This window comes from Procambarus clarkii, chromosome 83, assembly GCF_040958095.1.
Source record: "Procambarus clarkii isolate CNS0578487 chromosome 83, FALCON_Pclarkii_2.0, whole genome shotgun sequence".
Lineage (NCBI taxonomy): Eukaryota > Metazoa > Arthropoda > Malacostraca > Decapoda > Cambaridae > Procambarus > Procambarus clarkii.
Window position 1 is genome coordinate 13,942,021 of NC_091232.1, and position 25,176 is coordinate 13,967,196.

The window sequence follows — 25,176 nt, forward strand, 5'->3', positions numbered from 1 at the left end:
AGTGGTAATTACACACACACACACACACACACGTGCATGCACAAAAGTCCAATTTTAGGTCAACTCATCAACTTCTCGATGCATTGTATACATAATTTTTTTTTACTTATTAAATGGTGTTCTAACTTGCATCAATTAAACTATGCTATTTTCCCAATTGTATTTCACTATTAAATTTGTCTGTACTAAGGGAAGTTACTTTTACTAAAAATAATAACTAGTATTTCAGTAAGGTAAAACTATTTTCTAGATATTACAAATACTTATACAGTATAGTATAAAGGTTTCATTTGTAAATATAGTAATACACAGCATATAAACAGTTTGAAAATAACTTTATTTGTATAGGCTCCAGAGTCTGTACACCAGTTGATTGACAGTTGAGAGGCGAGATCAAAGAGCCAAAGCTCAACCATAGCTATTTTGTCTCTATATCAATATCCCTGTGACTATTAATCTCAACTATTTTGTCTCTATATTGATAACATTATATATGTTGTGTATAGATAACATTGGCATTATATATCAATTTTATTGATACTGTATATAATGCCATTGTGATTTTATTGCGATCTGATGTGGGACGTAAGAGTGTGAACGCCATTACCGTAGGCCAGTGTGGTCGGGTTGACTATAAAACCCTACTTAGGCTCCAGTTTGAGGGCCACCAGACCCTCCTAGTGAATTCAATAGAGTTCCAGATTAGTCGACTTTTGTACCATCGTGACAGCAGGTGCTGTCACGATGTCACTTTTGTACCATCTGTTAAGGCAGGTGTCTTTAAATCACCAGAACATAGGTTCAAGTTACTCCATTGCCTCAAAATGATTTTCATATATAGATAACTTAAACATTCTTTGATTTTGAGATTCATCTTTTGTCCATTTGGTTGAAAAAAGAACAAAGTGCTGACAACAATGAAAAGAAGAGACAACACTAAAGTAAACATTAAATGGAGTTAACCTTTGCCTATGAGGGTTGTATCAAATTCTAAGATGTGACTTATAAAGCCCATTTACTAGTGACACATTATCAAAAATATAATTTCCTCTCATCTTTGATATTTCTCTACATTCTGTCCATTAAACCTAACATATGAACATGAGAATAGAGAAACTACAGGACTACTGTGCACATTCTGGCAACTATTAGTTACTGCAACTAGCAATGTTGACTTCATATGGACCTGAATTATTGGCAAATTATTCACTTACACTTTACATATACAAACACATAACAGTATAGTACAGGGATTTCACCAGCAAAAGACCACCGAATTTAATTTGGTTATTTAATTGAAAACTTATTTACAAGATTACAATAGCACTTCTTGAGTCATATTGCTTGCCAAAGTCTTAAACTCATTTATACATAGTAGTTTTCAGTTCATTAAAAGTACACGTTATGAAACAAATTGAACAGCATTGTCATCCAACTCATTCTTGACAACAGTATTTATAAAATGTACATACAGTGATTAAATATGAACATTTATAAATAGTATTTTATCTGCATGGTTTGTTTTATATACAGAAAAGTGTCGTTTTTGCTAACATTTTACTTATTTCAATTTTAAATTCTGATCTATTTGTTAATTGTTAGCTTTTCTTGAGGTTCAGGAACAACAGTGTCTTTGTTAGTCTTCCAGGCTAAGTATGTATTCCAAACTAATGCAAATGTTTGAGCCACAAGCACCTGATAGTTTAAAGGAACAAAGGAGAAGTTGCAGATTTGAACAGCTGGCCATACCTGCAATATAAACAATGGACATTTGGTGACCAATGGTGTATGTAGGAAAAATAAGCATGAGTAATTAAAATGAGGTAATGTTCTGTCTAACATATCTATATTTATTACCATAAATCTTTTCTGCATTAAGAAAAAAGTCTGATCAATAAACATTTATGCACATTCATTCCAACCTTCTCTCTTCCACACCTTATTCCCTATTACAACCTCTCTCCCACAACCAATTACCTCCCTCCCATGGAAGATCACGGGTAAAACCTTAGCTAAACAGGAACCATGGCTGGGATGATCAAAGTGGAGCCAGAAGGAAGGAGCAGTCCACATATAAGTCCTGCATTTATAACACTGCTAATGACAAATGAACTGGAGAGAATATATTTATTGCATGTATGTATGTATGTATGTATGTATGTATGTATGTATGTATGTATGTATGTATGTATGTATGTATGTATGTATGTATATATATATATTATATATATATATATTATATATATATATATTATATATATATATATATATATATATATATATATATATATATATATATATATATATATATATATATATATATATATATATATATATATATATAATACACACACACACAGTATTATATACAACCTGTTTCAGTCAACCCTCATTTACACCCCAGATTGTGAGCTGCTTGTAAGATAAAAACAGAAAACCTATAATGTCAGCTATAGCCAAATTTCAGTGTAATAGAGAAAGTGACCTGGATGAAAAATAAAAGAGCAAAAGTAATGATGAGCAAAGTGATGATGTTCGACCCATATACCTCCTGGCAGGGAGTGAACTAAAAAAAAAAGATTTTTTAAACTTTTTACTTTTTAAAAAGTGTTAGTGCTACTCCCAAATGTCTCAGACAGCTTTTTCACTCTCAAACCACAATAAATTTCCTGTCAATTTATAATTTCTTTCCATGTTAATATGCTATATCTCTTACTTCAACTATATACCTTTTCATGCATGATTACATTTTGCTGGCAGAGATCTTTTCTACTAAAAAATGAAGCAGTATCCAAAGAAATAATTCCTGATTAACAGATAATTTAACAACTAGCAAAGACAGAAATGCAAATACTGCCAGCATGAACTATACAACACACTGGAGAGATGGTCACCGCCAGCATGAACTATACAACACACTGGTGTTCTTTGAAAGAACACTTAATTCCTACACACAACCAGACCATCATCAGATATACTGTATTATGATCAACAGTATCAAAATAATCGGGAGATACAACAATAGAAGATTATACCTTGGTGAAATACTGCAAATCAAACACTCTTCTAGCTACATCTCAACACCCAGATTACACTTAGGTACATTCTACCATCCTCAAAACCAAGACAGAGCATTCAGTTCATACCTCACCAACTGCCTCAGAAAGCAATGACTGGGCAACATCTCACTTCACCTCATCATACACAGTGATATATACTGTAGCTACAGCTAATTTGCATCCACTTCCCCTCCACCTATGAAGATGCGAAAAGCTTTAACAAAATGCACCATTTAAGATTCAGGCTTATAAAACTGTAAAATGAACTTGAAAGTAAGTTTTAAACCTTCCTTCCCGAAAGAAGAGCATATATTTTTTGCACACTACAAAATTATTATAGACTATACACAACAGGCTACTATACCAGTACTTATAAGCAACTACTTGTTAGAAAATATAAATTGTCTTACACTCCAACAGGTCAGTATAATGTCTTTATAGTTCTTCTTGATGTCGTTCTGGATACGCTGTGGTCTATGTCCCTGCATGACCCCCAACACACCCAAGAAGACTCCCAAAAACACAGGTGCAAACACCAATTGATCTACCGCAACTTTTTTCAAAGCTCGTATTCCTTTGCCAGATCCAAATTTGACGTCTAACACTCTATACCATTTTGTTATGGAGGGGCCCTGAAAATATGAAGTGTTTTATAAATGACCTGCAATGATATATTTTATACATTAAACATAATTCATAAAAATATTATAGAAGTAACAATAATGCAAAGACTGTACGATTAGTATCAGGGTTGGTATCATGAACATTTTACAGATACAGTATTGAACAGTATACTGTACTGGCAGTACAGTACATCACATAAGAATCTATAATACTGTAGTTATTAGTATTACTTAATTATTACAAATTTTTTAGAAAAAATAGTGTATAACTATTTATAATTTTTATATAACACCACATATCATTCATACATTTTAAAACAGTGGTACAAATATCTTAAACAAGAATAAACTCTGATATTGTTTAGCGCAAATGTTTTGCATAAAAATACTCAAAATCTGAAGCATGCAACAAGTCTGTTGATATATGGTATATTTCAATTATTGATACTGTAAAATTAAGGCTGAAGTTTTACTTACTATGAAAAATGTACCAATTGCAAAAAAGCGAGCAGTACGCTGCCATTCATATTGAGTTGCAGGCTTCTTTTCTACAAAAAATTGAGACAAGAGATCCCCAGCTCCTGTCAATGTACCTAAAAAAAACAAAATAAAATCAAATTTGTTGAATACTGTACATATTCAACTTTATTAAACTACAGTATCTTCTGGAAATCATAAACATATTCTAACAATAATATTCTAGACCCTTTGAGGATGAATAAATTGGCCCATTGTTTAACATAACACATTCTTCTTAAATGGCAATCCCAAAAATATTGAGATATACAGTACCTACTCTATTGTTTTTATTTATTTATTTATTTATTTATTTATATACAAGAAGATACATTGGGTTTGTGAGAATACATAACATGGTATTTACGATCTTGTAAAGCCACTAGTATGCGCAGCGTTTCGGCCAGGTCCTTAATCTAACAGATAATTTTAAGTAGGTAAATTCTAGTGGAATTAATAAAATTATAACAGATCATTTTTTTAACAGATCAGATCATACAGCAGATAACAGATCACTGCATCGCTTTTTTAATTGTTAATAAAGATAACAATCTTGATGAACATGAATGGAGGGATATTATCAACAGGCAAAACACATCTGCCTGGTAGTGACTACTCCCTTCATTAGTGGTACAGTATCATGAATGTAATGATGAGTGGCATTCTCAGCACAAGAACCTTGCTGACCTTAGGCCAATGTTTCAAGAGAGGTTAAGTAACCTTTTTTTCTACGTAGTTCACTCCTAACTGAAATTAACCATACTAACCTATCCGACCCCAAACCTTTACCTAACATAACCTAATTTATCCAGAAATTCCAGAAAAGTGTGACTAGCTGCAAGGGGGGGTGACATATGCCTTATTTCTAGTACACTACCATCTTTTCATTAATTTAAAGATACATTGTCTCTAATAAATACTATAATCCTAGATAAATTTGTATTAATCAAGCCCCCAAAATGACACTAGAATATATGACTGCCCCTGTGAAATTTCCACTAAAATATATGGTAACTAAGTACAGTACAGTACATACATACATACATACATACATACCTACATACAAGTGGTGCTGTTTATACTCACGTGAAAATTGGACCTCGTCAGAGAAAGCACATCGCTTTTTTAATGAGTAATTGGAGTAATGCCTGAATAATGATGATTGGATAAATTGGCCACAAGCCCATTGGGTTCTGTGTTATTAGGAAAAATATATATAGGATAATACCACCAAAATTCAGCTTGAAACAAATGATAAAAAACTATGCTTTTTCTCGAAAAGGGTTCAATTTTCATGCACATGTAGGAACAGCACCCGACAAAAGCACAATGAAAGTACTGTACTGCACTCTGAAATTTTATTTATTTACTTTATTTATTTATTTATACAAGAGTTCTTACATTCTTGTACAGCCACTAGCATGCATAGCATTTTGGGCAAGTCCTTAATCCTAATGTCCCCCGAAACACAACCCGCCAAATCGTTTAACATCCAGGTAACGTTTTACTGTTGGGTAAACAGAGGCTACAGTTTAGGAGTGGCATCCAGTAAATCCTCCGCAGCCAGGATACGAACCCAGGGAAAAGCACTAGCGAAACTCCAGGCGAGTGTCTTAGCACTTCGCCATGGGGATTGAATTAAATGACCCGATATCCAAAAAATATGCTAAATCATTCACCTAAACTTAAAATTAAACCATGTACCTAACTTAAAATTAACATGTTACAATGAAATACAATTATAAATAGGTAGGAATAAAATGCTTCTTGGGGTATATGGACAAATCACTAGGCTTTTACAGCTCAATACTACAGATTGTTAACCAGAATTTTTGTATAGCACTTTCTGGATGTGTTATGCAAGACTAAGTGTTATATAATATGTTACATTATGTAAGGATCAGATAAAATAATTCATAATAATTAAAGAATTCATTGTGTCAAGCCAGTTTCTATACACATGTTTTAAGCTTATATCGCAGACCCCCCACAAGGTGGAACTACTGATCCTTCAAAGGATACAACCCCCACAACAAGCTAATTAACTCCTGGGGGATACAAGTTTACTGCTAGGTTAACAAAATCATTAGATGATAGGAAACGTGCCCAACCATTTCTGTCCCGCCTGGGATTCGAACCCGGCATTCCCGATTATGAGTCGAGAAGCAAAATGTGCTACAGTGGGGTGAGTTGACTTTAATCCCAGCTGTAGTTAAGAAGGTTATCATTGTAATTCACTCAATATATTCTAAAATGTTTTACATTTAACACTGTTAACTGATGTTAAACACACTGTGCATGAAGGTTCACATACCGGTTTGTAGAGACTGAACAACCACAGGATGTTTATGCAACAGGCGAGAGTATACTCTGTATATTGACCCCATTACTCTTGATTCATCAAAGGTACCCAACGTGGTCCTTATCTTCCCAAATACGACCTTCGCTCAGGGCATGTGATAATCTCTCAAGAGTAAGGTTCTTGAAATGATGATGCTTCAGTTTTTCGTTCGAGACTGAACCCGGAGACGCGTTCAGACTTGAAAATTTTACCCCGAGTACCTGTAATTTTATTATAATTAGAGAAGATTACAGTAGATTAGGGTAGTACGGCCTTGTGAGGCCCTAGTCTATATGAAGGATTGTGCAGTATACGTAAACTAGCTAGGGTTCACCCTCCTATATCACCATTTCAAGTGATGATTGATTTTCTCCATAGGACGGTTGATTACTTGGTTATATATCAATACTTGGTCATATATAAAACATATATTATATGTATATGTATACCTGATTAACCTGATATGTATACTATATATAAATATTGTATATGTCATCCTGAATTGCATTATTTGACAGATCTAGATAAATTACTGCATCACAGGACCATATTTATATGTAATTTTCATGAATAATATGTAGGTGATGAAGTTAATGTAAAGGAAGCTGTGGATCTACTTTATATTATAGGTCAATAGTATTAGTGGCCCACTCAGGTAAATTCTGGCAAATATGAATGTGTTATCAGCTGGCAGTCAGCTGGCGTCTGTTGTGGGAAGTGGAGGCGTCGCTCCGGACAATTGATAATAATAATAATAATATTTTATTTAGGTAAGGTACATACATACAATAAATTTTTACAAAGATTGGTTGACTTATAGGTAGAGCTAGTACATACAATGCCTAAAGCCACTATTACGCAAAGCGTTTCGGGCATAAATTGGTCACCAAATATTGCACCCTGCGCAGTATTACATTTAGTAAATATACATTTTAGAGTCCTTATGTTAACTGGTTATTTATAACTTAATAGAAAATGCCTTGGTTAGATACTCTCTTGTATACGAAGCTTTCACGTTTATAAAATAAATAAAATCATTGTGTTGGGGGACAGGCAGCCAGTTTTATACACACGTTAGGCTTATATCTGCTCTGCATACATTATTCCTACTGTGTATTGAATTTTAAACCAACTTGTAAATATTATTTACAAATGTGTATTACTTGTGTGTGCTAAAAATATTCTGGGCTTAGCATCTGCTTTCGATAATTACTTAAGTTGATGTGCATTTTAATATGGATCTGATTGTTGCTTCCTATAAACAATGCATAATGGAATCTCTTAATTAATTGTCATTATTTGGGTTTAAATTGTGACCTTCCTCGGTAGTGGCTTAGCCTGTACATGGTCTCGAGTAAACTTGACACTGGTGAGGTTCGGGTTCCTCTCAGCTTAAATCATTAGTGTAGCTGTGCACACTGTGCTTTAAAACAGTCACACACTAACTTAATTTAAAAATTACTGTTAAAAGACTTGACAACCCATGGTTTACAAAAATGCACAGCAATTAATAAACATAAGCAGTCTCCGTGGTGTAGTGGTAAGACACTCGCCTGGCGTTCCGCGAGCGCTATGTTATGGGTTCGTATCCTGGCCGGGGAGGATTTACTGGGCGCAATTCCTTAACTGTAGCCTCTGTTTAACACAACAGTAAAATGTGTACTTGGATGAAAAAACGATTCTTCGCGGCAGGGGATCGTATTCCAGGGACCATAGGATTAAGGACTTGCCCGAAACGCTACGCGTACTAGTGGCTGTACAAGAATGTAACAACTCTTGTATATATCTCAAAAAAAAAAAAAAAACACAATCACAAGAAAAAATGCTATGGTTGTCATTTCAACCACTTTGGCTTGGGTAGAGTGACGGGCTCGCTTTATGCAGGTAACTGTTCAATCCCCGACTGTTAAAGTGGTTGGGCACCATTCCTTCCCTCCCCTTCGTGCCATTCCAAATTCTTATTCTGACCCCTTCCAAGTGCGATGCTATATAGTTGTCATGGCTTGGCACGTTCTCCTGATAGTTCCCTTCTCTGATAAGAGTGCCTCTGTTAATAAACACAGTAGTACAAACAGTGTGCTAAGCACTTAATGGAAGCGATAATTATATGATCAAGTGCCATGTATATATCCATCTTCTTAACTTATCAACTTCTATTGTCTTGTTTTGGTGTCTTGGAAGTGCCTTGGAAGACGAAAACAGCAGCGAACACAAGCCAGCGTATATGTATACTGTATACGAAAGGGTTTGTGTATACAAACTTGTTTGTGAACGAACTGTTTTTTTTTGTGTACTGAACCGACGGTATCCGAAATGGTTATAGACGATTTGACCAGTCCCCGACATTCCACCTACAGCTGAATGCCACTATCTGGCTTCCACCCCACCAGATTCTGCAGCTGGTGTTTGGTACGTTTGGGGAAGTCTACAGGTGCTGCATCATTGTGGGTGTTCCTGTGGTACCAACAGTTTTTTTTTTTTTTTTTTTTTTTTTTTTTGAGATATATACAAGAGTTGTTACATTCTTGTACAGCCACTAGTACGCGTAGCGTTTCGGGCAAGTCCTTAATCCTATGGTCCCTGGAATACGATCCCCTGCCGCGAAGAATCGTTTTTTCATCCAAGTACACATTTTACTGTTGCGTTAAACAGAGGCTACAGTTAAGGAATTGCGCCCAGTAAATCCTCCCCGGCCAGGATACGAACCCATGACATAGCGCTCGCGGAACGCCAGGCGAGTGTCTTACCACTACACCACGGAGACTGTAAACATACTGTACAAGGGTACTACTGAGCCCTCCCAGAGAAGGGCTTTTCATTACATTCAATGCTTGATTTATTAAATTTTTGCATTTTCTATACTGTATTTTTTCTTATAATACATTCAACTTTTCAGGTTTTGACGAACAAGGCCAGGGATTTCCTCACGATGTTTATGGTTCGATCGTTGTTTCACCTGCTTCTGTCCATTCACTATGGATATGGCATGCATGTATATTTGTATGGCCTAAACCCACCGCAAGATTTTATCAAATTAAGGAAAATTGGTGGAGGACCATTTAAATACCTTACATTTTGGGATATGGTAAGTTGGATTAAAAGAATGACTTTAATCTATTTTTTTTAATTATTTATTTAAATTTACTTCATATGTTCTATATATGGTAGAATAGTCTTGATGAATGAATTGTTTGTTATGGACCATTTTGGCTGCAAAGGAGCCTCTATTATAACCAAAATTTATTATTCACTATTTTGTTCTAAAATTATTAGTTGATTTTTATTCCTCCAAATTATAGAATGAGCATCAGTGCATATTTTAATACTAAACTGATTTTAAAAAGAAAAATTATTATAAAAAATATTATATTAATTTGTTTAACACTGCTTACACATCCAGCAGATACATGGACTCTCTCCATTGATACTCTTAAATTATTTTCTGTTGCAACCAAACTAGGTTGACTGTGTTTCATTGTAGTGACATTACTGTGCAGTAATGCACATATTTTTCATGTTATTTATCACATAATTGTCATGTAGCTTGTGCAGAAGATCCAATGGATAGGCAATTATGTATAAAACTTTTCTTCACCCCTTTATTGCAGTATTTTATTTATGTTTAATAAATAAAATTCAGTTTGCTGTGATAATTCTACTTTTCTGCAGGAATCTAGGAAATAATTTTAAACACAGTACCAGGTCCTTAGGCCTACATAACTAGTGGAAGTCAGGAGCATTAAGATTGAGGTTGGTTGCTCATGGCAACAATTATTTGATCTGTTTGCCTCAGGATTTCTCTCTTCTTTCTTCTTTCAAGTAGTGTCTTGTTTGTTTCACCAAATTTTTCTCATTGGTTTTTCTTATTTTTGGGTGCATACAAATTTCCAGCTCCCTTACCTCAGTCAAGTTCTTGTCCTGACTCTTTGTAGACCAGTTTTTTTTTTCCTACCACAGACGTGGCCACACATTTACAATGCTAACCAGCATATATACATTTTCTTCTGTCCTCCATGGACAGGGTTAGAGATGTGTTAAACATATAGTTCAAGGGTTTATTGAACAATCAACCACAGAAGGTGATTCGGTGCTTTTCTTAATGGCCTGCTGTAAGTCTTTAGGTTTGGCTACACCACCACTAAAGATTTGGGGAGCAATTTTTGGGCCGACTAGAAAAGGTCATTTCAATACATTTGATACTAATTTTTCTGTTGGAAAATACTCAAGCGCTTTTCTGCTATGGAAATAAATACGTATTTTGAATGGTAGGCCTATATGGTACAGAACATGGAAAGTTCTGCTATTTTTTGTATTAGAAATATAATAAAACTGTCAAAAACTATAGGTAAATCAAATTGAGCTTCAAAACAACCCTTGCTAGCAAGCAGTCCGCAACTCAAGTACACAAGGAATGATTTATAAATAAAACTAGGAAATACTTTACCTGAATATGGAGGAAAGTGTTTATTGGATATAGAAAACTAAATCAGGATTAGTCTTAATAAACTGCTGTACTGATATCCAGCTAATAAAATGTAATGTATTTTGTGTAAATTAAAAAAAAAGTGTGAACCTTTTTGTGTATGTAAATAAATTGTTTAGGTACTAGTTTGAATAAAATATGTATAATATATGTACATATAGTATAGTGTATATATTTTAATGTTCTAAAGATGCTCATGGTTTCTTTTGTTACAGCTGCTGCAGTTCACGTATTTTACGATAGCATTTTTAAATGATATTGTGGGATCCAACACCACATCGGCCAAGAATCGGGTAACTCTGCAGAAAGTCCGTGACTTTCTCTTTTCGACTGTTGTATTTTCAGTTGGTTCAGTAAGTATACTATTTTTTACAGTAAGTAAAATATTGTTTAATTACATTTATAATTATATCTGTATTTTAATTCAAACTTGCAAATTTTTATGGTAATTTACTGTACTGTAATTTTTGTTTAGCTGTTATAAGTTTATTTTATGAATTTGAGGTTATCATGTATGTTATGCCCTAAACTAATCTATAAATTATAACAGAATTCTCATAAACAAGAAACACTTTCCTATTGGAAAAAATATAATTTATAAATAACTTTGCAGATTTTATGTTCGGTATTTTTAGCGTGTAGGAAATATGTGGATCAACTCTTCATTGTAAACAGTTGTCGGCTATTTTCTCAATATTTTTCTAGGTGGGAGTCCTTTGTGGCTCCCTGATGCTACCATTTCCGATGTAGATGCCACCAATCACGGAGTTCTCTGGCCTACCATGAACCCAGCGCTAGAACCTGGTTTCCTCAGAGGCGACTGGTGCTGTGACATTTATATATTAAGTTATTCATTTAGGCTATTACCAAGGAAGGCACTCTTAAAGTCACTGAATCAAAACAAACCACAGCTGGTGGCCTCCGAGACCTGCAGGCTCGAAAACAACTATAAAACTCTCCAAAATATGTAAATAAATGATAACTAATGTTACAAACTAGCACCTGCTTGTTTACCCTACCCTCTTTCTTGCTTGGGGGGTAAGAAGGTGGAAGGCCACAGCTCACAGGCCTCTGTACCATCAGTTCTCTGCTGTGTGCCTGGTCTGCCACAGTCGCTCTGGCCTCTGTGTTCGAGTCAGCTTCGGGTAACTCTGGGGCTGCTCGAGCAGCTGTTCAGGATCCTCAACTTTGCCATCCTTGGCTTCAGTGGTTGTATTGATTCGTCCAGGGCACTCCCTTTCGCAGCTGCTGCGACCACTGGGTGAGGGCTTCGATGGTCCCTGTGTCAGCTACTGCATCGCTGTCTTCCTCTTCAGGCTTTTTGGAGTTCGGTTCCCTGCAACGTACCTCCACCGGCACTCGACATCTTTAGAGGTGCCTCGGCTCTCAGCTGGGACTTTGTTACCATCGATCATCAGGCTAGCTAGGGGCATTGTTTTCCCCTTCTTTGCCAGGTGTACATCACTGCAGGAGTTTGTGGCTGTGTGGCATACATTGCGGAGGATGCGGACTCCTCCAGGCTCTGTTGGTCGACTCCTTTCAGGCTGTTTTACCATGGTTTGTTGTCTCAACCAGGGAAAGGGTTCACTTCGGTCCCTACCTCTTTGTAGCTGGACGCTGAGTGTAGCTCTTCTGGATTCTCAAGGTTTGGCTCTCCATGCTGTTCATGTCCTAGGAGTGTCCAACATCTTTGCCGATGGTCTGTCTTGGTTCTCTTCTGTCTCCATGGAGTGGACCATCAACACCTCCTCCTTCCTCTGTCTCTGTAAGATGTTCGGGCATCCGGATATGGACCTCTTTGCACCAGCTTGATCCCGGCTTCTTCCACTCTACGTGACACTGATCCCCGACTGCAGGTCCCTCATGGTGAATGCCTTTCATCTGGACTGGTCAAGGTGGGGATTTCTATACTGTACCTCTTTTTTCCTGGTCTAGCTGCTGCCTCGAGTCCTGTTGCAGTTGGTGTCCTATGAGGGGAACATGATCCTTCTGGCTCCTTGGTGGCCAGCCAAGCCTTGTTTTCCCAGAGTTGCTTGCTCGGTGTCGAAACCTGGGCATTTTTCCGTGGCTCTGCCTCTTCCAGAGGGTCGGTCCGGCGATGTACTTGGGTTTGTTTGAACTTCTTGGCTCTTTGTGTCTGCAATATTGTACACAGGTGTATAGCCATATTTATGGCATTCAGATGGCAGAGTTGGTGTCCCACCTGTGGGTTTCCTCGAAGCAGCTGTATGAAGTTTCGTGGCAATCATTCCATCACTTCATCTCGCCTAGACATTGTTCGTCTGTTTTCGAGCAGGTGGTTCTTCTTTTTCTCTCTCTGCTGTTTCTTGATTGGCATTTCATGCCAAATATTGTCATCTCATACAGTATGGCACTGGGGGAGCCGCTTCAGCTTGCGTTCGAGGTCAATACTTCCTCAGCTCTGTTTCACAAGCTGTCCCATATGTTTTACCTCTGATCTGCAAATGCACTGCCACAGCCAGTTTTGTCTCTAGACCAGGTGCTCCATGTTCTGTCTTCTGCTCGGTTTACTCTGTCCCCTTCTGTCTGGAAATGCTTTATCAGGTCTCTTTGTTTTTCTCTAGATCTCTGGTTTCCATTTGCTGTGATGATGAGCTTTATGCTCCACTTCGGCATTGGGGTTTTTGCTCCTCTGGTCCTGATGGTCAGTTTGTTCTTCTCCAGCCAGCTCCTTCTTTTCTGCCGAAGAATGAGTCAGTTTCTGAATGGGTCCTTTGGTTATTGATGCTCGTTGGTTTGGCTAAGGGTGCATCATGTTTTGAGTCTAGGGGTGGCTCTCTGTCGCTACCTCTGTGACATATATTCTTGTGCTGATATTCGGGCATGGGGGTTCTGGAGGTCAAATAGGGTGTTAGTGGCCCAGTACTCGGTTAGTGTTCCCAGGCCTCAGCTTGTGTGGCCTTGGGTCGGCTCTCTAGGCCAATGGTCTCGTCTTCGCTATGATATCTGCTGTGCTCCCTCCCTGGTACATGTTCATTTCTTCCTTCTCCATGGGTAGTTATCTTCAGGGAGTCACAAGGGGCTTCCTGTAAAAAACAAGTGTTAAATATAATAAAACAACGTAAAGAGAGAGAGAGAAGACAAAGGAGCACCAAGAAACTTCTCGGTTGCCTGGATCCCCAGTGGGAAGCAATGGCTCAACCGTCTCCTGCATTGAAATGGATTTGTCATCCCCCGAAGAAGGGCAAGCTACACCTACAACGAAACACAAGTCGGGTTCCGAGACCTGCAGACACCTTGAAATTCGTAGCAAGTGAGGGGGCTACAAAAGGTTTGCACAAATAAGATAATGGAAGGAGCCGCAGTGAAATGCACACCATCAAAAACACCAGCCACTCCAATCCCAGAATGTAAAAAACAAAGAGGGCCAACTCTGGCCCTTTTTGTTTTTTACATTCTGTATGAGTGCCAAGCTGCTCACAAAATTGGCTGACAAACCTGATGTGGTGGCCAGCTATGCAGCCTTGTCACTAAAAAAAGAAAAACAAAACTAGTTGACCAGTGAACCCAAATGTCACAGGCTGCAGGGCACAGCTGCACCCACCCAAAAGGCAACAAAGGGAAACAGAAAAATTGACCATTGTTTTTTATTGCAAAAGTGATAGAAAATGTTCAAACCACAAGTAGCAAGCACAGACTCGACGAGGTGAGCCATAACAAGTCACAAGTGTGGCAAGCATGTGATGCAAGCCATAAAGCTGAATGGCATGTACAGTATCAAAGTATTGTCTACCTTCACTCGGTAATATTTTTTAAATATTCAATAACTTCTTTCACAATCTTGATTCCTTTTTATTTATTTATTTTTTTTTGATGAAAGAGGATATATTTTATGTCCTGCTTCCTCTTGGTGCCCATTTCAATCTACCATTACTAGCAAAAAAATTCTTCATATCTCTTCTTCACATTTTTTTTAAGTCAAGTGTTGTAGTTTTAAATTCATACCAAATGTTCCAAATACTAATATATTTAAAAAAGTCCTTGCACCCCTTTTTACTTGTACCCCTTTATAATCTTATGAGTACAGTAATTGTTAACTCTCTCCTTTAGCTTTTAGTTGTACCAGTGCTTATTCCTTTAGTCTTTGTTCATGCTAATCACTTTAATTCTAAGATTAATTTTGTTGCATGTTTAAATTTCATTAACAAGGGCATGTGTAAGCTAATTAAGTCAAATTACTGTAGTTTGTACTTTCTCTCATATTTGATTATATTTTTCAGTTTGTTTCCATCTCATTTTGGGGTTTATACAACATCGACCGAAACCTAATCTTCCCTCCAGTGTTCGACTCTTGGTTTCCGTGCTGGCTGAACCACAATGTACACACTACACCATTAGTGGGTGTCCTCCTTGAGTTATACTTTGTTCCCCACATTTTTCCTAAACGGAGAGCAGGATTAGGAGTTGTGGCGTTTTTCAGCTTAATGTATCTAACATGGTGAGTGTTTTGTGGGAAATTAAGTATTGTGTTGCATTTAAGGTAGCAAGTTCTTTTTTTTTAATGAGATTAGCACATACAAATATTCTTATGTTATTAGTTGAGTAGACAATGTATGCTGGTGTTAGGGACGTGAATCATTTTAGTCATATGGAGGTCCCCTTAATTAAGGATGCAGGTGTCAGCACAGTCACCCACCCATCGCTGGCCTTAACATTGTTGAATGACTGAGTGTGTTTCTTTAAACCTGATGTCACTGTTTACCTATCAGTTAACTGCACCATATAAGTGGGTCTTCATGTAATCACAAAATCACTCAGTGTATAATTTCTTATCTTTGAATACATGATTCATTTTGATTATAACAGGATATTAAGACATTATTGTTTTCAATCCTTTGAGTGTATTTGTGTCCTGAGTGCCTCAGGACTGACAACACTACAAACCAAACATGACAGGGCTTGTCATTGAGACAGTTAAAATTCAGTACAGTACTAAACAAATTGAAAAATATTAATTCAGACTACAGTACTTCTTTTATAAGTTCCACTGAAACTCTCACGAGGGAAAACAAACACCAAGCTTAACAGGCTACAATGTAGAACAAATAACTGGTGATGCTTTTCATCCCTGCGTCAGGCTGCGAGCAGCCGCGTCCAACAGCCTGGTTGATCAGTCCGGCAACCAGGAGGCCTGGTCGACGACCGGGCCGCGGGGACGCTAAGCCCCGGAAGCACCTCAAGGTAACCTCAAGGTATCCCATAGGGTAATAAACCCATGAAATCAACTACCCATTGAAGCTACAAGTGCCATGTACGGTTCAAAACTCAGATGCAAGAAATTATCAGGAATAACGGCGTGACCTTTGGCAAGCTGACGCTTCCAGTCTCTGTCGAAGCCAGTTGAGTTGGTGGCTGTCAAGTAAACTACCTAAGTGTAGTTACAGTATGAGAGCTATGCTCATGGTGCTGTGTGTTCCATATAATGTTCTGTCGTGATTTTGAATTCATCTTCTACTCAATTCATAAAAGTGTCTTTATAAACATTTTTTGGAGTTACAGTATTGTTTTCTTTACTTGAATTTATGGTCTCTTGTTCTTGAAGTTGCAGGTTTAAAAAATCCCTTCTTACCAACTTTATCGATTCCTGTCAATTTTGGAACTGATAATCCTGTTGCCTATTTTTCTTCAGTCTACTGACTTTGGCATGTTCATGTGTTTGTGTGTGTGTATTTTTGTGTTTGTTATTGTTAATGCTGCAAAAAATATAATTTAATAAATTTGTAATTATAATTTTGGGCAATTTCTCTATAGCTTTACATAAATTAATACTAATATAATTTTAAAATACAGTAATCACATTTTCAATATATATATAATTTAAAAATAATTCCAATAACTCATTATTGGGGACAGAAACCTTGTACAATGGGGCCTCGACTTACGATGCTAATCCGTTCCCAGAGACGGATCGTAAGTCGAAGCGATTTTTCCCATAAGAAATAAAGAGAATTGAATTAATCCGTTCCCCACCCTCCAAAATATTAACATACATTTTATACTGAATACAATGTTTTTTTCTAACTACAATACAGTACCAAAGTTTCTCTTACCTTTATGGAGGGCTCTTGATGGCGTATGGAAGATGGTGGTGAGGGGAGGAGGAGGAGAGTTGTTACTGTTTGGAAGGGGAATCCCTTTCCATTATCACATCCGGCAGTGATGTTTTCTCTAGGGTACTCTCTCTCCTACGTTTTGCCTGAATACCACTAGGACCTGGTTGTGGTTCAGTGCTTGTTTGTCTCACTACAAATTTGTCAAGAGACATTTGTTCTTCCCTTCATTTTAACATTTGTCTGTAATGATGCATCACAGTGTCATTGAATAGGTTAAGGTTACGACCTACTGCAGCTTGATTTAGTGCGAGTCGTTTCAGCAAAGGTTTGCAATTCTTCCCATGCTGCACACATTTTCTTAATTTTTGAGGAAGAGACATTCTGTACTGTTGTTTCTGCTCTATGGTCATCCTTACATGGGTTTTCATATGTTGAGCCTTACCACTGACTTTCCTGGGACTCATGGCGTGATATATAATAAATACTTTAATGTTCAAAATGCAAAAATTCACCACAAAAGCGGAATTTCTTATAGGCGCGATCGTCACTAAGCGGGCAGCTGTAGTAAACTGAGGCAGGTCGGCCGCGTGACCGGGAACCACGCGCTCGGTCGACTCGAACGTGTACCAACAAATATCGGAAGTCAACGACACCATCGGATGTCGAGTCGCATTTTTCGATGAAATTTACATCGTAACTCGAAATTATCGTAAGTAGGGGCAATCGTATGTCGAGGTGCCACTGTACTTAGCCTTATTGACATCCCCCCTAGGCTACTACTGACCTTACCTAGATGCAACCCACAACAGTTGCCTTACTCCCAGGTATCTATTTTATTGCTAGATGAACAGAGGCATCAGGTGAAATTAAATGAGCCCAACCATTTCATGCCTTTATCGATGTGCTAAACCTGGTGAATCTATGCAGTACTTTGCTTCGGGACGGAGCTTGACGGGAGCACCCCAGTCTCCAAATGATTTGTGCTTCATCTTCACTGATATTGTATTGGTAGTGCACTGCCTCAAGATGGATAATTTACAGGTCTTTGCCTTTGATTGAGTGGTTATAAATAGGAGCTGCCTCGTATGGGCCAATAGGTCTTCTGTAGCTACCTTCGTTCTTATGTTCATATTCATTTGTTGCTTGCCATAGCCTCTGTCGGGCTATTCAGGATTTAATCCTCTGTGGGTCACATTCTGGGGTTGTCAGATATGTTGGCAGAAATCTCTCCATATTTCTTCCAATTTGGATAATATGGAAGCTGAATAAAGCTTCCTTCCTGTGGTGGATGTGACAAATTCTGCTTTCCCCAGGCAGCTCTCTCTCAATGAAACCACTATCTGCCCATCTGTTGTTTCACTTCATGATCACATTGCTCTTGTGTTGTTTCCTGTGTCATTTGAAACATTTGGAGATCATTTATTTCTTCTAATTAAGGGGCTTCTACTAGTTTTAGGGAAGTAGAGAGCTCTGGTCCCCCTCATTGTTCTATTTACGCTTTGCCAGATGTCTCATCCTAGTTTCATTTCCTGCTCATCACTTCTCAGAGAATCTACCCTTGGCTCTAGATTTTATTAGGCCAGATCTACCAAGACATGGATGGGGAGTAGGTACTGGATGTTCTTATTCAGTTTTTTTAGGTTCTCACATCAGGTCTCCTCTTATTGTCTCTGTTCTAATTTCCTTCATGGTATAGCTGTTTTAGAAGAACAGGCATTGATGCCCAATGTGATCTGTTTGTTTAAGCTTGCATTTCATCTCATCATTTGGTTTTCTGTTTTCACTTTTCTTTTTCTATTTTCCTGCAACTCAAGAAGGCCAGTTACCATCTATGCCGTTTCACACAAATCCTGAGCCTGCCTGGTTGAGAGAGGGTTTTATATTTTCTGTCTTTGGTAAGGTTTTCCATTTCTTCGTTATTTTTCTAACTCACATCTATGAGACTTGTACTTCTTGTTCCTATCATTGGGTTAGAGAACTTTCATTGATTCATGTTTGAGGTTCATTGTTTGTTAGGATGATAACTTTATACATCTCAATCTCACTAAAAGCAACACAGTTAATTTCAGCTTGGACTCAATGTCATTCAGGCTTGGTTTCTATATTCTGAAGTGCATCACTTCCACTGTCCTGTAGCTTCTCTTTGCTGTTCTTTTTGTAAGGAAATTTGCTACACACCCAGTGTTCATCTTGGCCAAAGTCATCCTTTGAAATCAGAGTACTGGAATTCTGGTGTTCACTGAGCAATGCTATTGTGTGGCATTTGGTCAGTGATCATGCTCAATCTCCAGTGAATGGTTGTAATGTTCATATTTTATACATGGTATTCTTCATTTGCATTCTGCATGTTATTAATTGGGCTCGGGCATATGTTAAACCTTTTTGCATTCATATTCTTTTGTAACATTCTTACCTTAAGAGTAAATAAATGGTGGAAGCTCAAAAATCAAGCTAGAGCAATCATGAAAAGCCCCATTCCAAGCAGTCCTAAGTCAGGGATTCACCTACGTTAGCGAATTCAGTTAGGGAGGGATTCAAAATCTGTCCCAGTTTTGTTCCTCTGTGGTCTGCTGTAGTTTTCTTAAGCCATTATTTAGGAAGAGTTAAGTCATGGAACCTAAGGTTATTCATGATCTTACCACCTAGTGGTTGGTAATAGGGATAGCCAAGCAGGTAAATGAGTAGTTTATGGCAGGTTCTTTGTTGATCTTTTTGGGCCCCTGTTAGTCATCGAGTGGCTTTTTGCTACGATCTTAAAGGGATGGTTAAAAATGTGACTTAACTTCAAGAATTTTGGCTTCACTGTCTGTTGACAGTCTAGTAATTTGACAGCAATTTTATTTTGTTTATTTTTGTGTGAAACCTTGAAAAAGCCTCATTGTATTGACTTGAAACTAAAAGCACATACAGTGGAACCTTGATTTTCAAATGCCTCTCTTTTCAAATTTTTTGATTCTCGAGCTCAATTTCTTCTAAAAATTTGACGTGGTATTCGAGGTTTGCCTCGGTGCTCGAGTTTGTAGATACACATATAGGCCAACTGAGCACGTGGTGTGCTTCAGTTTACCAGTCTCTCCCACCTACTGATGACCGAGCTTGAATTCTTTGTGAATAGTTTCATTGTTTTGTGCTATTTTTGGTTTATGAACATACAAGTTCTTATTATATATCACACCATGGGTTCCAAGAACATCAATGGTAAAGTTCAACCTAAAAAAATTGTTGTGAGGATGACAATAGAGGAAAAACAAGAGATCATTCATAGTGAGACAATGTGATATCTCACTGCAGATAAGTTGGAGCCGGTCGGCCGAGCGGACAGCACGCTGGACTTGTGATCCTGTGGTCCTGGGTTCGATCCCAGGCGCCGGTGAGAAACAATGGGCATAGTTTCTTTCACCCTGACGCCCCTGTTACCTAGCAGTAAAATAGGTACCTGGGTGTTAGTCAGCTGTCACGGGCTGCTTCCTGGGGGTGGAGGCCTGGTCGAGGACCGGGCCGCGGGGACACTAAAAAGCCCCGAAATCATCTCAAGATAACCTCAAGATACAACATAGGGAAATAGTGTCTATAGACAGATCCTTAGTAAGAGAAGCAAGCAGTGAGCCACAACCAGGTTCTAGTGGTATGTCTGCAAAACATAAGAGAGAGTACCGCAGAACTATCTTCACTGCTAATATAACAACACTAACACCTCTCCTCCTTCCCCCTGTCCTCACCATCTTCCATACACAAACAAGAGTCCTCAATGAAGATAAGATACACTTGTACATACTGTAGTACAAAATATAAGTAGTATTGTAGTATGTATAAAATATGTTTTTAAGCTAATATTTTTGGGGGTGTGGAACGGATGAATTCAATTTAAATTATGTATTTCTTATGGGAAAATTGTTTCGGTTTTTGAATTTTCGGTTTTTGAACTGTCTCTGGAAAGGATTAATTTGAAAAATGATGGTACCACTGTATATATATATGATCATAAAATTAAGGTTCCTTTCATTACTGAATAGTGTAACCTAATAGTAGTATTTTTCTTTACTTGTTTGTTGTATATGATTTAATAAATTGAAACAAAAGAGCTACTTTTGTAAGTATATTCCTAATGTTATTTGTTTTGTAACAAATAACATTACAAATAACATTTGTAAGATATGCCCAACATAGGGATCAGGGATATGTCCCTTCATTGGCTATAATTAAATCCATGTTTAGTTGTGATTATAATACAAGTTCCATAGTGATTTTAAATATTTTTCAGGGTATGTGTAATTGCCTATCAAACACAACATTGGGTATATCCTATCTTGGCTGATTTGCCGGTAATTGGGCGTGGTATCTTCATATCACTTATGTCTGTAATGATCAGCCTATTCTACATTTTGGGTGAAGTTCTAAACAAAAATATTTGGGGTAAGTATTTTGTAGTAGATTCCCTTGTTTATTTTATTATGCATTGATTGCTTCTTATCGATTTTGATAACTATTATGCATCTCTTCCATTAGAGCTCATGCCCTGCAAATGCAACTAGGTGAGTACAAGGGAATGCATTCCAGGTAAGAGGGTGCTAACTCAGTAGGTGCTCAACATTCTCTTAGTAGGTGCATCTAGTTACACCATACAAATAATAAGTAGGAATCACAGTGTTGGACAGTACCAAGTGGGTATGTAGCATGCCAGTAGGTGAGCAAGCTGGGAGAACTACAATGTTGCCCCCAGATTGCTATAGTCAACACTGCCTCAATGATCCTCTATATCTAGCTGGTGTGGGATGTGTCCAGTGGGTGTACAGTACTGGCAGACAAAGGTAGGATGTGGGAAGTAACAGTGAGTGTAGGGGCTGTGACCAAATGTTGAGGGAGAAAAAACTCAACATGCAACACCGCTTTCTGGTAAAAATTTGAAAAGGATCATGACTTGTATTGCAATTTTGCTTTTCATTCTAACAGTGGCCACCTAGGGACAGTAACTGTCCCATGTCTCTGACTAAGCAATTGCCAAGCCCAAAAGAACAATGCTGAAGGTGTAAAGATTATTTATTGATGTCAACGTACACCAAGTGGCGCCCATTTGTTCTGTACAATTGTGCATGTTTATATCATGCTTAAACTTATATCATGCTAGCCACCTTTAGCCCAGGTACTTGTCAGTTGCTAGTACTATCACAGATGAGCAAACAGGAAAAGCAAAGTGGTATATCCGTAATGAATGTAATGAGGAGGAAGTTAGGATGGGTGTTTCTATTTGTGTTAAGATTGGATTAACTTGGATTTAAAAAAGAACAAGTTCAAGCCTCTGTACTGTAACCATCGCCTTCCGTGCCCCTCTGTACTCTCGACACCCCTAATCGGAGGACATATCCAAGAGTAATTTTTCGGATCTTAAGCACTATGTTGAGGTTAGCCGTTAGAACCCGAGTTCCTCTATTTTTTTTTTTTTTCCCAGGTGTTATAATGTAACTTGAATACCCGTTATTAAATATCCATGGTTTTACCATTCAAAGATTTAAGACGAGCTGCATTGCACGATTGCACTAACTTGCCAGTCATTTTGTTTTAATTTTACAGCCAGAATAACCACAGATGAAATTGTCATTGTTGTAGAATTCAGTTACAGAACTCTACTGTACTGTTACTCAAGTTAATTTCACCATGCAATTTATACAGACCATGTAAGAGATTTCACCTTATGCAGCTTATGAATTAAACAAACTGGAACTATGAAATAGCAAAAATAATTTGATACATTGTGTACTGTAATTTCATGTACTGACATGCTTTAATATTTAATTGTTTTCTAACAGTGTATGGCTCAAGAAGACCCAACTCTTAATTAATAAATTTTTTCCAGGGGTAGAACTACACAAGAAGGTGAAGTAGACTGCTGAAAATGAAGATGATTGCTGTTTATATCATGAGAAATTATTTGCTCATTGACACCTCACGTTAGTGTGATTACTCTGTATATTGAAAGAGGAGCGTTAGAGCTAGAATATTCCTGGATGACAGAGCCAGAGTGCATGTGGGGGAAGTGTGAAAATCCTCATCTGGCTTCAATGGTAGCTTCAGGAAACCCTTGTGAGCTCAGTAGAACTCCAGGTTGCAATACTTTTACCATGTCATGGCCTAGTTGACTAGGGCGTGTGCGTGGGAACATCCACCACTAAGGTTCGAACCCCTCATCACAGCTCCTATGGATTTTCTCATTGACACATCACATTAGTGTGATTACTCTGTGTCTGTGATCATTATCATCATTATTATTATTATTATTATTATTATTATTATTATTATTATTATTATTATTATTATTATTGTTATAATACACAGTACAGCTCAGTTTGAGCATGGTAGTTGCAGTCCTTTTCTGATTCAACTTGTTTATTCCAGATCTTAGGACCAATTTCAATGTATGTTGATGCATTGCTCTGTTTTTTACTGTGTTTATTTTTTATAGTTTACAGATTATTTTTTAGGAAAACAGAGTATAAGCAGTACTCTATATAGAATGAAAATAGTGTTGTGTAATAGAGTAAAATGTGTTCATCATTTCTTAATAGACAGAAAAGTTTATTGAAGAGCTTTCTTCAAGCATTTGTATTCTTGTATAACTGCACCACTTTTCTGGCATTCCTCTCATCAACATAGGCTCTTACCGTTTCTTTCCATATTTACTTTCAGCGTCCTTCCCTCTTTTCCCTTTAATCCGGTAGTACAGTCGGATTCGTTCTTGACTCACAATCATGAATACAGTACCAGGTTTGAATTCTGGGCAGAATACAAATGGTTGGGTGTATTTCCTATCATATAATGTTCCTGTTCACCTAGTAGTAAATATGTACCCAGGAGTTAGTCAACTTGTTGTTAGGTTGCATATTGTTAGAGGGTCAGTAGTATGATTTTTGGGTGGACCTCAATATAAGCCTAACATGTATATATACACAGTCTGTCACCCTAAACAAATATTATTATTATTATAAAATAATAAAAATGTTACTGATGACTGTTAAAAAGGCATATAAACAAAAGTAATGTCATGTGCTACAAGTGGATGGTCAATTTAAATACTGTACCTAGATTGTGTGACTAAAAAACTAAATTTCTGCTAACAAATTATTGGAAGAATTGGCGTAGTAGAGTGGCTTTTGCAATGAAAGCTCAAGTTACAAAGCATGGTAAGAAGACATGCTGCTACAGGACTGGATGGAGGAGTTGTAATACCAGATCTATCATTATTTACTGCTTTGAGACTAAGGAGGCAAGAGCACATAAAATCAGAGTTAATAGAGAAGAAATGTTGAATGAATGATAGTAATGAAAGTGTATTAAAGTGAATTTTAAAGATTAGAAGGCTACGAAGATGATTGGCAGCTATGGCATGTGTTGAAGCAGATACTTCATGTTAACAAGAAGTGGAAAGGTGGTAGCTCTTAGTTTTTATGTGATGGGTAATATGGAGCATTTCACACATCTCTGAAGCAGTTTAATGAATTAGAGTATGATTGTGCTGTTTCTCTGTGATTTTGTTTAGTGCAATATATATGATAAATAAATGGTGTACATCATTATTTTACTGTTCTGCATTCCTATTTTTGATTATAGTCCAAAATACATTAAAAACTGTCCAGCATTTAGTAGATGCCATTTAGAAAAAAACGACTAAACTCGAGGAATAATCAAACGAGCATTTGACATCAACTTCCCCTCCGTGGTGCCTCCTTGACGTGATGAGGGGCTCACGTACACCTCTTTGTGACGGGTGTGGGTTGCCTGTGCCCCCTCTCCTGCCCCCTCTTTGGATAGTCTACATGCTGAAGGGTACCATCTAGGGGCCTTGTGAGCCATCGGACCACCCGCTGGAGGGGTCGCCTGTGAGAGGCCGCCCTGAGTGGATGGTTGGGTGTCCAGGCTGGGGCGATAGGGGGTCTGGGGTCTTAGCACCAGTGTGGGAGAATGAACGAAGTAGTAGGACTCCCCTGTTGAAAAGGGGGAGAACCGCGGGGGACGACGCAATCTTCCTGCACTGGCTCGCGCTCGGCCTCCCTGGCTGCCCTGGTAGGTGGTATCCCTTGGTTCCAGG

The 25,176-nt window shown here is 37.7% G+C and overlaps 2 protein-coding genes across 3 annotated transcripts; one reads left to right on the forward strand and one right to left on the reverse strand.

Moving 5' to 3' along the window:
* Positions 1 to 316: 316 nt before the first annotated feature.
* Positions 317 to 6,724, reverse strand: Mpv17 (Mitochondrial inner membrane protein MPV17). 2 transcript variants are annotated; one of them, XM_045759556.2, is made up of 4 exons: positions 6,513 to 6,724; positions 4,160 to 4,275; positions 3,470 to 3,691; positions 317 to 1,749 (listed from the first exon to the last, which is right to left on the reverse strand). In XM_045759556.2, the coding sequence occupies exons 1-4, from the start codon at positions 6,583 to 6,585 to the stop codon at positions 1,585 to 1,587; spliced, it is 576 nt and encodes a 191-aa protein (XP_045615512.1). In that variant the 5' UTR covers positions 6,586 to 6,724; the 3' UTR covers positions 317 to 1,584. The 2 variants fall into 2 exon arrangements, with proteins under 2 accessions (XP_045615512.1, XP_045615513.1); XM_045759557.2 differs by lacking the exon at positions 6,513 to 6,724 and adding an exon at positions 6,157 to 6,187 and having other exon boundaries at positions 1,450 to 1,749.
* Positions 6,725 to 7,186: 462 nt separating this feature from the next.
* On the forward strand, positions 7,187 to 24,664 carry LOC123768773 (androgen-induced gene 1 protein). Its single transcript, XM_045759558.2, has 6 exons — positions 7,187 to 7,309; positions 9,436 to 9,624; positions 11,238 to 11,375; positions 15,264 to 15,481; positions 21,358 to 21,509; positions 22,948 to 24,664. The coding sequence occupies exons 2-6, from the start codon at positions 9,469 to 9,471 to the stop codon at positions 22,974 to 22,976; spliced, it is 693 nt and encodes a 230-aa protein (XP_045615514.1). The 5' UTR covers positions 7,187 to 7,309; positions 9,436 to 9,468; the 3' UTR covers positions 22,977 to 24,664.
* The last annotated feature ends 512 nt before the right edge of the window (positions 24,665 to 25,176 follow it).

What these genes read in the sequence shown, in the direction of transcription:
- LOC123768773 (XM_045759558.2), top strand. Translation starts at nt 9,469, where the DNA reads ATGTTTATGGTTCGATCGTTGTTTCACCTGCTTCTGTCCATTCACTAT. An exon ending in TTGTATTTTCAGTTGGTTCA is followed by an intron (nt 11,376 to 15,263) that starts GTAAGTATACTA and finishes TATATTTTTCAG; the next exon opens with TTTGTTTCCATCTCATTTTG. An exon ending in AGCTTAATGTATCTAACATG is followed by an intron (nt 15,482 to 21,357) that starts GTGAGTGTTTTG and finishes AATATTTTTCAG; the next exon opens with GGTATGTGTAATTGCCTATC.
- Mpv17 (XM_045759556.2), bottom strand. Translation starts at nt 6,585, where the DNA reads ATGGGGTCAATATACAGAGTATACTCTCGCCTGTTGCATAAACATCCT. An exon ending in TGTTCAGTCTCTACAAACCG is followed by an intron (nt 4,276 to 6,512) that starts GTATGTGAACCT and finishes TGTTTTTTTTAG; the next exon opens with GTACATTGACAGGAGCTGGG. An exon ending in CAATTGGTACATTTTTCATA is followed by an intron (nt 3,692 to 4,159) that starts GTAAGTAAAACT and finishes TCATATTTTCAG; the next exon opens with GGCCCCTCCATAACAAAATG.